This window comes from Syngnathus acus, chromosome 2 (genome assembly GCF_901709675.1).
Source record: "Syngnathus acus chromosome 2, fSynAcu1.2, whole genome shotgun sequence".
NCBI lineage: Eukaryota > Metazoa > Chordata > Actinopteri > Syngnathiformes > Syngnathidae > Syngnathus > Syngnathus acus.
This window is the reverse complement of record NC_051088.1, coordinates 22032199-22048079: the sequence shown is the minus strand read 5'-3', so window position 1 is coordinate 22048079 and position 15881 is coordinate 22032199. Positions and strand designations below refer to the sequence as shown.

General features: G+C 44.5%; 1 protein-coding gene and 1 long non-coding RNA gene across 2 annotated transcripts in view; both read right to left on the bottom strand.

Annotated features, from left to right (window-relative positions):
* LOC119131813 (nck-associated protein 5-like) overlaps positions 1–15881 on the bottom strand; it is a 56988-nt gene that overhangs the window by 375 nt on the left and 40732 nt on the right. Inside the window, exons 7-15 of the mRNA XM_037266552.1 lie at positions 13588–13755; positions 12080–12148; positions 10489–10527; positions 10286–10405; positions 6986–7102; positions 6221–6409; positions 2715–6142; positions 2217–2325; positions 1440–1527 (exon numbers count right to left, since the gene is read on the bottom strand). Of these exons, the coding sequence (XP_037122447.1) occupies positions 1440–1527; positions 2217–2325; positions 2715–6142; positions 6221–6409; positions 6986–7102; positions 10286–10405; positions 10489–10527; positions 12080–12148; positions 13588–13755 (4327 nt within the window). The remainder of the gene's footprint in view (positions 1–1439; positions 1528–2216; positions 2326–2714; positions 6143–6220; positions 6410–6985; positions 7103–10285; positions 10406–10488; positions 10528–12079; positions 12149–13587; positions 13756–15881) is intronic.
* LOC119132591 lies at positions 14298–15878 on the bottom strand. Its single transcript, XR_005099913.1, has 2 exons — positions 14811–15878; positions 14298–14725 (listed from the first exon to the last, which is right to left on the bottom strand). It is a non-coding gene; the product is annotated as an uncharacterized LOC119132591 (long non-coding RNA).

Genomic DNA, 15881 nt, shown 5'->3' with positions numbered 1-15881 from the left:
GACAGCAGAAATGCAAATGATTTCTTCGGATATTCTGGATATTTCCATTCCCAACAGAATGTTGCATCATAAGCACACTTGAGCTCGCAAGCAAGCTAACAAACAAACAAGTGTTTTTGAAACTGAACTAATCTTAAATCTTAAGGGGTCACGAGTTGTTTTGGAACCAAACGTATCCAAACAGGCTTTTCTCAGAAATGGGCCTGTAATTCCTCCAAGATGAAGAATTAAGATTCCAAAATGGTCAGGTCAACCCTAACCAGGTACCGTATTTTCCGGACTATAAGGCGCACCTTCAATGAATGGCCCATTTTAAAACTTTGTCCTTATATAAGGCGTGCCGGACTATAAGGCGCACCATTAATGCATCATGTCAGATTTTTAATCCAAATCAAATCAGTCTCCATTTTATCTTTTTTATTCCAACTTCAGACGCAACAAATTACTTTATAATCACAAAATAATGATCCATAGTCTTTTTGATTCATGATTCATAGTCTTCAGCGGGCCACTTATGATTTATTTCATGACACAATGCTTCGGGCCAGTTTAAATTTAGGAATTTGATCCACATATAAGGCGCAGCGGACTATAAGGCTTTTGAGAAAATTTTAGGTTTTTAGGTGCGCCTTAAATACGGTTACCGGAAAATACGGTAAGCAAAAAAAAAAAAAAGTCTGGCCCAAAACTTTTGTCCAAACCTGTGCTATTTTGCAGAATTCCAAACAACCACTTTGCTGGAATCATTTTGTGTGCTCACAAAGCGCATCACCGTGTTTGACATCCACACGCACCAGCAACACCTGCGACAACAGTTTAATGTAAACAAGCGGCCGTGAACAGCTTGTTGTCGTCCTCGGCGACATTTGTCGCATCCAAATGCGGCGTACCAGACGAGACTGGCAATGGCAGGAGAGAAAGAGCAGAGTGCAGGCAGCCATAGATTACCCAGTCGTATAATCGAATGCCAGGCTTGACAGTTGAAAATGCCCTCACTAAGCAAACTATAACAAGTTCCAGCGTAATTCCAGCCCGAGGCAACGGCCACTGGACCTAATGTAGTTTTTCATGAGTCGCTATCACGTCCAGGCTGCATGCTTGGAGGCCCCAAAGCTATGATGATACCTCCACCGTCTGATGCTTAGCTTCTATTTGTTTTGATGTATTTATTGTTTTGATGTCCTCGGACCATAAACGAGGTTCTTTAGTGCCCGAGCGTCAAAATTTGTTAGTTCATCTATCTGGCGCGTCAGTTTTGGATGACTTCTGCTTAGCATTTAATTCATATTAATAAATGCTAAGAAAATGCTAAAAGCTGTAACGACACGGCAGGCGATCAGTCGTTATGACCTTTAAAGCTGGAGTTACAAACGAGCTGTAAATAGCATCTGCTATCAATCACACAACCATCATGGCGTCCAAGAAAATACAAAACTTACCCATCATGTGGTCTTGACCGGCTGGATCGACCTTGCGCCCTTCTTTGCCGTCAGCCCTCAAGTTGAGCTTCTGACTCATTAGGAGAGTCTGTGAAGTAAAAATGACAAAATAGCCTCAGGACGCGAGATGCTAGCTAGTCGATTAGCATCATCAATTGTAGTCTAATTAATCGAGTTACGATTGGCGTGCTCGAGGTGAAAAGAGAGTCACAAGGGGGTTAAGTTGAGCTTCTCACTCATTAGGACAGTCTAAATTAAAAAGAACAAAATGGCCACAGCACGCCAGATGCTAGCTAGTCAATTAGCATCGTTAATTGTACTCTAATCGAGTTTCAATTGGCGTGTTCCAGAGCGAGGTGAAAAGGGAGTCACAAGGGGTTCTAAAGTGTCTGGCTTTTGTGCCGTTTTGTAAGGAGATGATGGATGGAAGGCTCGGGGAATGGTATCAAATGGCCCTTTGTCGAATGGAGGGCTTCTGATAAGGAGCCTCCTCAGCGCTATCAAAAGGCCACATCAGGATTACATTTCCGAGGTGATTTGGCGGGGCTCTCTTTGTGACCGCACTTAGTCTTCTCCATTAAATGTTCTTTTTGTAGCTTTTAACGCTCTCAAGAATCAATCTTTTAACTCATAGACATAAAAAGACAAAACATATTCCAAATTATTCATTTGCTATGCTATGCTATTGGAAAAACAAAAGCAGTGTTTCAAGTCTGTCCCGATTCGGGAAAAAGAAGCGATAAAAAGAGTCGTTATTAAAATAAAACGCCAACTTACAGCCGCATCGGGACAGATCTTCATGTCTCCTCCCTTCATCTCTGAATTTTTCTTGGGTGTGGAGATCCCCGTCGGCGATGCGGTGACTAAGTTGCCTTTTCCAGCCGTCCTGTAAAAAAAAAACAATATTTGAGCTGTATTTCAAGATGTGTTGAAAGCTGCTTGTCCCTTATGTGAGCACGAAATGCCAACAAAGATGCTTCTCAGAAGGTGTGACCAAAAAAAAACAAAAAAACGGATCAATGGAGTGAAGCGCCGCAGCGTGCCTGCGCAACAATTGTCTCAAGAGTCACAACCGGAACAGACAGCTGTGTTTAAGATTTTTTTCTTTTTTTTTAGAAGCTAATGTTCGCTAGCAATCGTTTACAAACGATTCGTTTGAAGGATTCGATTCACGACTCGGTGGAGAGACAACGTGTGGCAGCAGCGGGGACGGGAATTAAATGAGTAATCAATTAGGGGGAATTCAATGTGAGGGGGGGGTGTTGATTTACGCACCTGCCAAGAAGCTCCTTGACAAACTGGTCCTTGCCGATGAAGGCGGCGCTGCACTGGAGCTGACTGGCAATCTGACCCATTTGATTGTTGCAGTGGTCCATGATGGAGCTCAGCTTGTTGCTCATCTCCGATTGATTCTGCGCCTCCAGACTGTCGTTTTTCTTCCTCTCCTTTTTCTTGTCCAACTTTATCTGTTTGCCTCCCAGGACCGATCCAATCTTGGTCTCTTTCTTCTCTTCTTTCCCTTTGGGCACGTCGGTTTTCTTCCCGGCCACAGCCGGAAGTTTGCTTTTCCGGAAACCGAACCAGTTTGCTAGCGAAGGAGCGCTTTTTTGTTTGGCCTCAGTCGCGGCGACCTTCTCTTGTTCTTGACATTTTTGTAGATTTTCTTCAATTCCCATCATGACCTTCTCTTCAATAGTGCAGGCTGACGGGCTGATTTTTTTCTCGTCTATATCTGCGGCATGGTTTGGAGAGTCTGTCAGGGTTTTTCCTCCCGAGCTCAGTTCTTCCTCATTAGGGGTGGTTGCCATGCCTCCCGTTTCTCGCGCCACGTTTTCTGAACTATAAGGACAAGAGGCTGGAGGCTGAAAGTGTGAGGAGACTTTTCCGGGCCTGCAGATGTTATTTATTCGATTTTTCTCACAGACGGGCAACCCACGCGTCTCCTTGTGGGAGGGCGACGTGACCGTCTGCCCCTTTGCCGAGCTTTGAGATTCATCACCTTTGGAAATGAACTTTGAGGTTCTCTCTGGTGGGACGTTTTGATTGTTGGGTCTCGTCCGGGGAGAGTAGACTGGACTCTCCGCCGAGCCGGGAACCTCCGAGGAACTCTGTCTGGACAAAGAAATCCCCCTTTCTGTTGAGTTGGTGATGATCTGAGTTCTGATTTTTCCTGGTCCCTCCAGAACGTTGATGTTGGGTTTCTCGCTGTAGTTGGTACTGAAGCTCTGGCTCCGGGCTTTGGCCCCGTTCATTCCCAAGGCTGGTTTCAGATGGGATTTGGCCGTAATGGATACGGATCTGGAGAAAAGTAGACTGCTCCTTTTGCCTTTATTGCAGACCTCCCCCTCGTCTGGTGTCACGACGGGATTGAGCTCCTCTTCCGGTAACCTCTCGTGAACTTCACCTTCCACCTCTGTCACAGACATCTTCGATGGCGGATCGATACCGCACACCGGCCGCGAGCTGTCACATTGGCTCGAGGCGTTTGAAGTCACAGTCTCCTTGGAAACTAAGTTGATATGATCTTTTTCTTGCTTATCTGGCAAAGAGGGACTATTTTTATGGCCCGGAGGAGATTTTAAAAATGCTTTGAACCCGACGGAAACGCGAGTCTTTTGACTCTTTTGCGACGCGTTCGGGGAAGTCACGACCGAGCTTGACGGGCTGACAACATTTAGCGGTTCCGTCTTTACCGTCGGGGCTTCCGGAAGTGAAACTGTTAAACTAACCGAGGGCTTCTGGTTCTCATATTCATGGGCGGAGCCTCTCTTATTTTCAAATGAGGACCCTCTGATGGCACTATAAGGCGGGGGGACATTCTTTGAGCTTTTAGGTGCATTTTCCATCTCGGGGTCGAAGCCTGAGTTTGTGGGTGGGAGGTAGTCTTTTGCGGCGGCCATCTTGGAAGTGCCCGTGTTCGGTGTTATGCCAGAGGACTTTTGAAGGTGCTGACTGGTTTTGTCGACCAGTTTCTGAGGTGCGAGTGCAGTCCCGTAGCCGGCGTCCGTGTCCATGTCTTTATCTTTAATGGGTAGTGTTGCTTGCATATTTGGTTGGAGAGACGTGTAGTAACTCGGGGGCGGGCCCCTCGCAGCGGATGCCTGAGCTAGCCCCGTTTTATGTGCTTGAGGCGACCCCTCGTAATTTGGTTTGATCAGTAAGGAGGTGGTACGACCCGGCGGAGGGGGTGGCGAAGGCGACCTGAGTTTATTTTTCACGCTTTCACAGTGTTTGTCTCTGGTTGGTTGTTCACAATTGTCGGTAAACTCCAGTTGTTTCCTTGAGAGTCGAGGGGAACCGGGGGACGAGGTTTTACTCCATTCGGACCGATTGGGAAGTTTGGAGTTGGCCACCTTTGGGCTCTGGGAGCTCTTGATGAAACGGGATATCTTCGTGATTGGAGGTGGGGGTGTTTTCTCCTGACTTGGAGTTCCTGAGTTTCCACCGTTTGCCTCAGTGGTCGTGCCTTTTGACAATCTGATTGGGGAATCGGAAGGTTTATTACAAGCCGGCAGTTTTGAGACCACTGCCATCGGAGCTGCAGAATCGTTCAGAGGTGGGATGGAATGTCCTTTGTACGCTCGGCTGCCGGGCGGCTTGATTAACTTCCGCTGTGAGGCGAACTGCACGGAGAGCCGGTCTGCGTTGCCACCCCGGTTTGTTTTGCCGGTCCTGAGCTGATATTCCGAAGGTTTCTCCGGACAATCGAGGACAGCGTAGTTGTCCGTATGTGTAGACTTCTGACTCGTTGGTTTTTCTTGAAGGTCTAATTTGTTGTCTTCTTTACTAACTAAAGGGGCAATTGTAGGTCCATTCAGCTTCTGAGGACTTAGTTCAATTGGCTCCCCTTGAGCGTCAAATACTGCCAAGATGCTTTCGTCGGACAGATAATTCTTAGTTGCCGGGATGGGTTCTGGTCTACTATCTGCAGACTGCGTTCCGACTCGATCCCTTTGCAAGCGCTGCGGCCTGAGTGGTTTGAAAGCGCTCCGGGACTTCCTCTCCGCTTGCTCTTTTGGTTGGCTTGAGGGCACCTGTGGGTCACATTTGAGTTCTTCTAGATCGTCCACATCTGAGAAGCAATTGGAGCTTTCTGGATCCGAAGGGGGAACGTGCAGCACCGACACTCGAGTGAACGCTGACGGCCGTCCACTCTCGGTGAGACAACTGCTCGTGAGTTTCTCGGGACGTTCGTTTGATGGAAATTCCGAGAGGGGCTTTGTCACGACGAGGCTCTTGTCAGCCACATTTCCTCCATCTTGGATCGCGTCCCAGCTGCATAACGTGTCAGAGATGCTGTGGGGGAGCTTCTTGCAGGAGAACCAGCTGTCCCTGTTGGAGACGTCAATGGCCTGGCCGGATTGCACAAGCTCATCATCTGCGTCGTCCGAATCGGACAAAAACTTTTTCCCCACAAGAAGCGATGTTCTTCCAACGTGGGTTGGCTTCGACACACCTTTACTGCTACTCTTGATACCAAGCGAGTAAATACCCTCGTTGGAGTTCATGCAGTCTTTGTAGCCGGACTTGGAGACCCTGGTTGAGGATGAGGACCTGTGCTTCCTCCTTTGCAATTTCCTCAGCCCCTCCAGGATGTTGGTCTCCTTACGCCTGGTGGGCATCTGCTCCTCCAGTGGGACGTTGATGTTACTTGGGGCGGACGAACCCAAATTTAGCCTCTTTTCCCAGGTGAGAGATGAGTGCTGAGGGAGGGTCAAAGAAAAGATGGAATAAAAGATCAAACCGGATTTATGTGGTGGAATAAAGTGGAGGATTGTTACCACTTTTCCACAGGATGATGGCCCGTCGTTCCAGGTGTAGGAGCCGCTGGAGAGTTCGCTGCATGCGCTCGACAGCGACAGTTCGCTGCTGCTACGGCTGCTGCGTGGGTACGTTGGCATCGGCGCTGTCAGACTCAGCTGGCTCAGACAATTGGCGGTGATGGGCAAACCTGGCTTTCCGTTCAACTCCTGTGAGACCGAGATGTAACATTGTGGGAATTGGAAACCGGAAAGGTTCTGCTGTTGCTCTTAAAAATAACAAAATGAAAAAATAAATAAAATACATACTGCATATTTACATTTATTGTAAATGTATTGTCATTTTTATCATTTTTATTAATAATATAATATAATATAATATAATATAATATAATATAATATAATATAATAAAAAACAATAAAATAAAATAAAATATATCATATTTATAAGTCAAGAAATAAAATCTGCACATTTCGACAAAATGACCTTTTTTGGGCATTATTTCATCGCCAACTCCTTTCCTCACCTTAATGCATAATATATAAGGTGACCAATGAAGAACATTGTCCCATAAAGTCTTTTTTTTTTAATGACAAGCATCTCAATCGATGGTTTTCTGGTAACATGACAAGTGTGTATTCTTCTTTGTGTTAAGTGACACCGCCAACCATTTCTGCTAAGAGTGGGTTGGGGTCAGGCTTTTAGATGCTAAGGGTTGTATTTTAATATCATGTAATGATTTCTCCGCTAGCTCAAGGGCACCGGTAAAAAAAAAAATCACTTTCCATTAGGCTTACGGTTGTAGGAGAATTTGTGTTCCTGGACAGTAAGAAAGCTTTGCTTCTTTCGGGTTCCTGGAGCAAGTCAGCCGCAGACAGATCCATGATCCGTGACTGGAGTTTCTGGAATGCAAAAGTTGCAAAGATTTGACATCAGGGAATTAAAAAAAAAAAAAAAAAAAAGAATCTTGCTCCGAATTTGTGCAAGAAGATACTCTTGAATGTTTCCATGCTGGATTCCGACTCGCCGACATTTACATCATCAGTTGGAATAAAACATAAGTGAACAAGAAATAATTGCATCAGGGAATAAGGGACGCCTCTTAATATTTCCCCCACAATTCATTTGCTTGAGTGGAAAGAAGACAAAACCAAATACGGCTTCGGTGTATTAATCTTAGCGTTTAATTAGCCCGGCTTTCTGTGAGCAAATTAACTTCATTCGAATTTCCAGACAGTGCAGTGCAATATTTTTCTATATGCAAACTATAGAAATATTATCACAGACACATACATACATATATATTTATTTATTTTAAATTTTTAATATATACGTACATACATACATATATATATTTATTTTTAATTTTTAATATATACGTACATACATACATACATATATAAATATATATATTATATTTTTTATTCATTTAAATTTTTAATATATATACAGATATTTTTTTTTTAAACTTTTTTTTCCATACAAATTTAAGATCTCACAGCAGTGCTCGTTAATAAACCGAATGCCATTGTTTTTATTCTTACCAATCCCTAAATGTTCATGCGGTATAAATTAGGCACCTTTCATTTTTTTAAAAGCTTTAATATCAATGTCAAAGTGATGCAGCCTGCCCGGGACATGAGATGGGAGTGGCTGAAATGTCACAGGGTTCCCGATCTTATCGTAAAGTGTAGAATTCCACCTCCTCAGCATCCTCATCAAGCATTCAGTCAATAGTGTCATTGGGTCAAGGAGGGAGAGGGGGTGAGGGTGAGGGGGGGTCGGCCAAAAAAAGTCGAACGGACGACGTCTGCATGGATTTGTCCCTTTTTACTACTACTTCTAAGCTACAATTGAATTTTTTTGAATATACTGTGAAATATTTGCGAGCCTGCAGTTTTGTATGTAAATACTGTAACATCACTCTCTCTTCTTCTTATCAACATATCTAAGCGCAGGACAACGTTGACGAGGGAGGAAAAAACACCCACTCAACATAAAATGGCCATCAACATGACCCAAATGCCTTTTACGTCGCTCTCACATTTACAAAAAGCGCATATTCAGCGTCTGTTTGCGATAAGAGCAAAGCCAGATAAAAAAAAAACACAAACACACTAGCTTGTGTTCCGTCTTGTCCCGATTAGCAAGCGGGAGATGCTGCAAGTGCAACAGCAGCGAGGAGGTCACGCTCCGTCCTTGAGTCCCCCGACCAAGCGCGACGTTCGTCCCAAGTAATGGGACACTTAATTGCCAATCGCCTGCCATATTTGATAAGCAGTCGAGGCCGGTTCGGGGTGGCTGCACAGCCAGGACGCCGAGCATTATTGCGCAATACCTTTTCCCAAAACGCCGCTCGGATGTTTGTGGCAGGCTGAACCGGAGATGGACGGGGGAAGGAGCGTGCGTGGCCATGGCGCCATCAAATTCAAGATGGCGTTTTATCAGTGAAGCTCAAGAAGCCCGTGGGGAAAAGGAGAACTTTTTAATTACTGATAAGCAAAAGCTTTAGTCCTGGACTGCAAATAGCGCAAAATTAAATCTCGGCGGACTTGAAGTTGTAGTAAAAAAAAGAACAAAAAAAAAAAAGGAAAGTTATTTCCTCTTTTTGCTAAATAAGAACAACAAGGTAGGGTCAGAATATAATTTATCGATGTCATCTTCATTATATTATTACATTTACTACCGGCAGTGAACATGAATGAGGGCTCTCCCCGATGTCATTGCTAATGATTGATACACGTTTTTAATGATTCCAATTTGATCATGATAGGGATTTGGAAATAATTAATGACACAAAAAAAAAAAATCCTCTTTTTTTTATTGTGGCTAGCCTGAGTTAGTTAATGCTGAGGTGCTGTTGCTAAGAAGAAGAAGGAGAAGGCGGAGAAGGAGAAAGAGGCGAAGAAGAAAAAGAAGAAGAACCTCGTCTTTAAACACCTCAAGGGAGAAAGAAAAAAAAAATCTTGATCTCTATATTCTCATTCAGTGCCATTGACGGTTCTAGACGTCAAAGATATGAACTGGGTTGGCAATGAATGAGTCAATTGAGATGGAGCTCTAAAAAATGGAGATGTTTTCACACATTCTTTTTTTTTCCTTCCACAATAACATTGTATGAATGCTGGCTTTATCTCATTAGCTTAGCACGAACCAAAAATACATTTTGACTGAAGTTTGTCAGCGTGGACAAATACACACATGTTGTCTCAGCACTCGAGAAGAGAAAGCTCGCTAATGATGCAGTCTAGCGACTCTCCAGAGAATTCCCTTATCATCGCTTATGATTCTTCCTCGGACCCGATCGGTTACTAACAAACCCGGACACAAAATATCGTGACTGCTTTGTATCTTGTGAGAAAATGACCGCGGGTCACCTCGGCGCCGCCATCATTCCAGTGCTCGATCCACTTTGACACCTTTCAGATTGACAACACAGCACAGTACAATTTGGTTTCACTAAATTCTCTCCTTCTGTCTCCTCCTCCGTCCCTGTGGCGGTGAAACTGGCTGATAGCTTCATTTTCAACTCTCCTCTCTTCCCTTCTTATCTCCCCTGGCTCTTCCTTTATGCCTGTTCACCCTCTCTGTTCTATTTAGCTCATTTTTTTCCAGCGCTGACAGTCCAGTCCAGTCCAGTCTTTTTTTTTTTTCTTTCTCTCAGCAGCCCGTTGTTTTCATATTGACGGCGTGGAGCCCTGTGGCCTCAGAGATGACCTTCCTTCTGCACCGGCAATATTATACCATCACTAACAACAGATGGGTGGGTCTGTCTCATTTCTTCTCTTTCCGCCCAGCGCTTTGCAGTAAAGCGCTTGTGTTCAGGTGGCTCTGCAATGATCTGAGGCAATTTCCAGCCAATCTAAACCCGCATTCCTTTAGAAGGCATTGCAAAGTGCAAAGTCATTCATACTTTACAGCCCTAGCAAGAAACTTGGAATATGAAGATAAACCAATTGGCACTTTGCAGCGCCCCCTCCTATCAAATTCTCTTCATTATCGGCCGAGACCAACCTGCCTTTTAAAGGACTAATCAAGTGGAAAATAACTTCGGTTGAGAATAAGTTCCTCGCAGTTCGGCCTACCTGCAGGAGCAGCTCCGAGGTGGGCTTGATACGCTGCTGGAAGAGAATCCCCAGGGCCCGATTCTGCTGTTCCAGATCAAAAACCCGAGTACGCAGCTTGAGACATTCTTCTCTCAGGTCCTAGTCGCAAGACAGAACCGGAAATTGAAACAATGTCCACATACGTGAGCGGTCCACTCATGGTGAGGAGATAGAAGACAAACCTTCTGAGTGACAAGTGCCTGCACGACTTGATTGGCGACCTTGAAAGGGACACAGAGAGCAATACATACATTTTAAAAACTAAAGAACAGAACAAAAATATTCACTACAACACAGACAAATCTAATATCATCAGAATTATGGTTCGTATTAATTATGATTAGACTAATCAGCGAGTAGACTAAACGTTGTTGTGTCTTGGCTCTGACCACAGTGTCAATAACGAAGCGGCTCGCATTACTGCTTATCGATCCTTCATTAAGTCGGCGTTGGCTCTGGAGTATTCTTGTTTATTGAATGGGGGAAGCCGACTCGAGAAGAGACTCGCCATCTGATTGCGCTCGTCTCGTCTTGGAGTAGCTAATGTGTTTGCCCGCGCGCTCCACGATCCCGTGTAAACAATCATCTTCTTTAATCAGCCACTTTCAACTCCAATTTCATCCGCCCGCCAGCAGAAGCCGACGCACGCCTCCTCGCGTCCCCTCTCCGTCCTCGGATCGCGCACTCCCACTCGCCGTGATTCAGCAGGCCGCTATACTGATACCCCCCCACCCATGTGACTCCCTAGGCGGTACTCAGCTTAAAAACAACCACCAGGCAAAGGTAATTGTGCTGTATCAAAGCCAACTAACAGCTTCACGGACGTTTTACTGAGCACAAGCGGCATTTGAGTTGACCTCAGGTTAGCGGTGGAAGGGTGGTGTCCAAACTACACCTCGGGGGCCACTTGTGGGCATTTGTTCATTTTTAGTGGCCTGCGGCAAATACTAAAAATAGCAATTAACACGGTCCATGGTCCATTTTTATAAAAATGTGTGTGTGTGTGTGTGTATGTTTGTGTGCGTGAGAGAGAGAATGTGTGTGTGTGTCGTATATGGGTGTGTGTTTATGAGTGTGTGTAGTATTGAGTGTGTGTGTGTGTGTGTGTAGTGTGTGTGTGTAGTATTGTGTGTGTGTGTGTGTGTGTGTGTGTGTGTGTGTGTGCATGTGTATATGCGTGTGTACGTGTTTGTGTGAGTAGTATATGTGTGTGTATGTTTCAATGTGAGTGTCTGTGTGTATATGTGTGTATGTGTGTGGGTGTAGTATTGTGTGTGCGTGTGTAGTATGTTTGTGTGCGTGAGAGAGAGAATGTGTGTGTGTGTCGTATATGTGTGTGTGTTTATGAGTGTGTGTAGTATTGAGTATGTGTGTGTGTGTGTGTGTGTGTATATGCGTGTGTACGTGTTTGTGTGAGTAGTATATGTGTGTGTATGTTTCAATGTGAGTGTCTGTGTGTATATGTGTGTATGTGTGTGGGTGTAGTATTGTGTGTGCGTGTGTAGTATTGTGTGTTTGTGTGTGTACATTTGCGTGTACGTGTTTGTGTGTGTAGTATATAAGTGTGTGCACACGTGTGTGCTTTTTGTGGCTGTTTAGGCTCTACAGTGTTTTTCTAGGGGTTCAAAGAAAAAAAAAATATTGTGATGAGTGAAAATAATTCCAATTTTTGAGCAGAACCGGAATGTGGAGATGGGATTCGGGCGCGTCTCAATTCTTGAGGGAACCCACCCACAATCCTGCTGTAGAAGATGTGACGTGATGACCACTCACCTCATCCAGGCAGCGTTCGTACTGCTCCCTCTGGCTCTCGTTCTCCAACGTCAAGACGGAGTTCCTCTCCTGGAAAGAGCACGTGTTTGGGTTCAGTCATCGATATGATGCAACAACAACTACAACAACGAATGAGGCGGATACAACAATCGCGCTTGGCCTTAGAAAGGTCAACAGAGCGTCAACACGGCCGATAAAATCCTCCAAGGTACCACGGAGGAAAAGGTCAAGGGGATGCGAGTCATGATGTTGAACTTTGGGGTTGGGATCTAATAAGAATATCTCCTTGGCTTGCTGAGGGACCAGACGCAGGACTATTGATCTCTGGGGGTTTCCGATTTGTCAGAGGCCGCCAGCGTATTAGGAGCTGTCAGGCAGCCCGGCGCCGCTCACCCTCTGCCCTTTCGGAGGAACGCGTCATTCCTCCGAGGAACGCGCGAGATGTAATTATAGCCCCGACGTTCTGGGAGAAGAAGGTAAATGAAATCCCCAAAGCTTCGGAGACAGATGCAAATGTAATGAGGAACAATCGGTTCTCTCACGGAATGATTCAACCCCAACTCCGGGAGGGAACATGGCGATAACTGCAGGACATCCTCCATGGTAACTACCGTAACTTTGTATCACTCACTTGGAATAACATATTTCATTGAAATCATTTACTGCTCAGGGTATTGATCATAATATTGATCGTGAGGTGACGGATTTTTTTTCAACAGCTCTGTGTACCTAATAAGGTGACAGATTTTTTTTTTTTTTTTTTTACAGCTCTGCTACTTCAATTGGTCACAGGCTCAACATTCACATATGCATGTATAGTATTTATTTTTTTATGTATTTTTATTATTTATTTATTTATTTATTTATTATTATTATTATTATAAATAGATTTCTTTCCCATCCATATATGTATATATTTTGTAGACTGAAAAATGTTCATTTTAAATAAACATACCTATAAATAAGCAATCAGATCATTTGATCATTTTCCTGCACAAAAACATGGAAACATGATCCAGTGCTCGCTGTGCAACAATACAACGTGTCGACTCACATGGCTAAATTTAGACTCTGATCTGGACGAGATGCAAGATACTATTTCACTTTTCTAAATCATCAATTTGTCTCGATTCTTCCTTTTGTATTTAAAAGATCTCAGTGAAGAGCAGCCGCGACAACAATAACGGATGGATAGGCGAGTGATGTATAGCATCTGCCTGGTTGCAGCCCCCCCCCCCTCCTCCCTCCCCCCTGGAAAGCTCTGCATCCATCACGTGGCGTAGCGCGGCGGGATTAAATGGCACCTATCTTGTGATAAACTCATTTCAAATGTAATCATGAGCTCATATTCTCCATCAAATTTGAATGATGGCTTGCGGGAACAGCAGCAAATGATCTTTTGCTGAATGATTATCTCCGTTGTACTTCCTGTATGTCAAACTGGACGATGTCTGTTGTTGACAAACGTGGAGGAGATGTTTGAAAGAAGCCGCAGATCGAGAAGTTACCTCCAGGGTTTTTAGGCGTTCTAACAGGAGCTTGGTCCTGTCATCGTTATCGTCTGTTTGGCTGGTGTCGGCGTGCGGCCGCATCCCAGGATCCATCTGAGTCGCCGGCGGGATGCCGTTCTCCTCTGGGCGATCATGCTGCTTTCGCACTTCCTCGGAGAATTTCTCCTGAGGAGGCGCAAACAAAGAGGGCAGGTTAGAGGAGGTAGAGCGGGACGGGATTTGTTGGGGAGGAGGCCCGGGGGGTGTTGGCAAGAAGAAGCAGAAGCAGATGGGCTGAGAAGAAAAAAAAGGATGGCTCGCTTTTGTACAAGAAGCTGACAAAAAGGCAGAAATCACAGAAGGAAGTGAAATGCAAGATGAAAGCCGAGAGAAAAAGGGGGAGCGGATCAAATGGGCAGATGGGCCGACGGGGAGGTAGGCGGCTTCAACCAAACATCCCCATAATCCCTAATCATGTTCCTCTTGTTTCCCAAACTGTAGCAGCGACCTTCACGCTTGCTCCCGTTTGGCCTTCCTGCCTCTCCGCCAGTTATCTTTGCAGTCGACGGAGGTCTTCCCACCATCCCGTAATTAACTAGCGGTAATTATAAGCCTCAAATTAGCCACTCTCTGGATAGCGCACAAAGAAAATAAAAATGGCCTCCCACTTGATTTATTTAAGAGGATTTCAATCTTAAAATTGTGTTCCAAGCAATTTTTTTTTTTTGGGTGAGCTTCTTGTGCTTGTTTGCAGACGCTGCTCATCAGGCGCTGTTAAAAGTCGCCCGTAATAGCGTCCGCAGAGAGAAGGACGGTCGGGAGCGTTGGACCTCCTGCTGCCCTTTCAAGTTATTGAGTTTGCCTGCTGAATGCACAGAAAGCAGCTGCGGAGGACAGGCTGGCCTTGCGTTATTCAGCATCTGGGAATCGCCAAATAACCCTCCATGTTTGTTCTTGTCCGCAAAGTCCACAGACAGCAAAGAAGCCCTTTGTGAAATCTCACTAAATGAAGACATTTAAAACCTCTCTTCTTCTCAGATTCTACTTCGCTTCTTCAATTTTTATTAAATTTTATCTGTCGTCTTTGTGCCTCCATGAAAGCAAATTCATCTCCAGCTTTGTCTTGTCGTTTTTGATTACAACAAAGCTTATCCGCCTCAGGATAACTAGCAAGCTATCGAGCTAACTAGCAAGCTAACTAGCATCCTTGGCCGTGTAAGCGAAATCATTTCCATCTCCACCTAAGGCTAACTAGCAAGCTATCAAGCTAACCATCAATCTAACTAGCATCCTTGGCATCATGTAAGCAAAATCATTTCCATCTCCACCCAAGGCTAACTAGCAAGCTATCAAGCTAACTATCAAGCTAACTAGCATCCTTGGCCACCATGTAAGCAAAAGTATCCATCTCCAACTTTTTTTGTAGTTGTTTTTTTTGCGTTACAACAAAGCATTTGCACCTAACTAGCAAGCTGTCAGGCTAGTTAGCTAACTATCAAGCTAACTAGCATCCTTGGCCACCATGTAAGCAAAAGCATCTCCATCTCCAACTTTTAAGTAGTTATTTTTTTGTGTTACAACAAAGTATTTGCACCTAAGACCAACTAGCAACCTAGTTAGCTAACTAACAAGCTAACTAGCATCCTTGGTCACCATGAAAACAAAATCATTTCCATCGCCACCTTTTTTTGTAGTTGTTTTGTTTTGTGTTACACCGAAGCTTCAGCGCCTGAGGCCAACTAGCAAGCTATCAGTCAAACTAGCCGCTAATCCTCACTGGAGCTCATTAGCAATGACATTTAGCCACACTCTTTCAGCCCTCTTTTGGAGTTTCCCCTCATCACTCAGTTGCAATGCAACAATAGTGAAAGCATGCGCTCATTGCGTTGATCAGATTTTCTTACAATCCCCTGATCGGGTTTAAGGATTTAAATCTTGGAATACTTCATTTAGTTGTATAATGTGTTGTTTTTGCAAATCAACATTTTTTTTCCCCCCATTCTCGTCTGCTGCATTCTCCTTTTGGTAGACAACATTATGGCACACAAGGGAAGTGTGAAAACAAAAAAACTGTCAATTGTGACTCAAAAGGTGACCGTGTGAATGTTACTTATTTCTTCTATTTCCCTCCTCCATCCCGGCAGCTATTTCTGCTTCATAACAAGGTCAGCCATGATTGCTTTCCACTTCTTTCCTGGCTAAACTAAAAAAAAATACAACCAAGGCACCGAACAACTTCGGATGAATCACTTGGATGGCCAAAATGAGCCACAAAATGAAGATATTTGTCGTAATTGTATGAAAAAAATGTT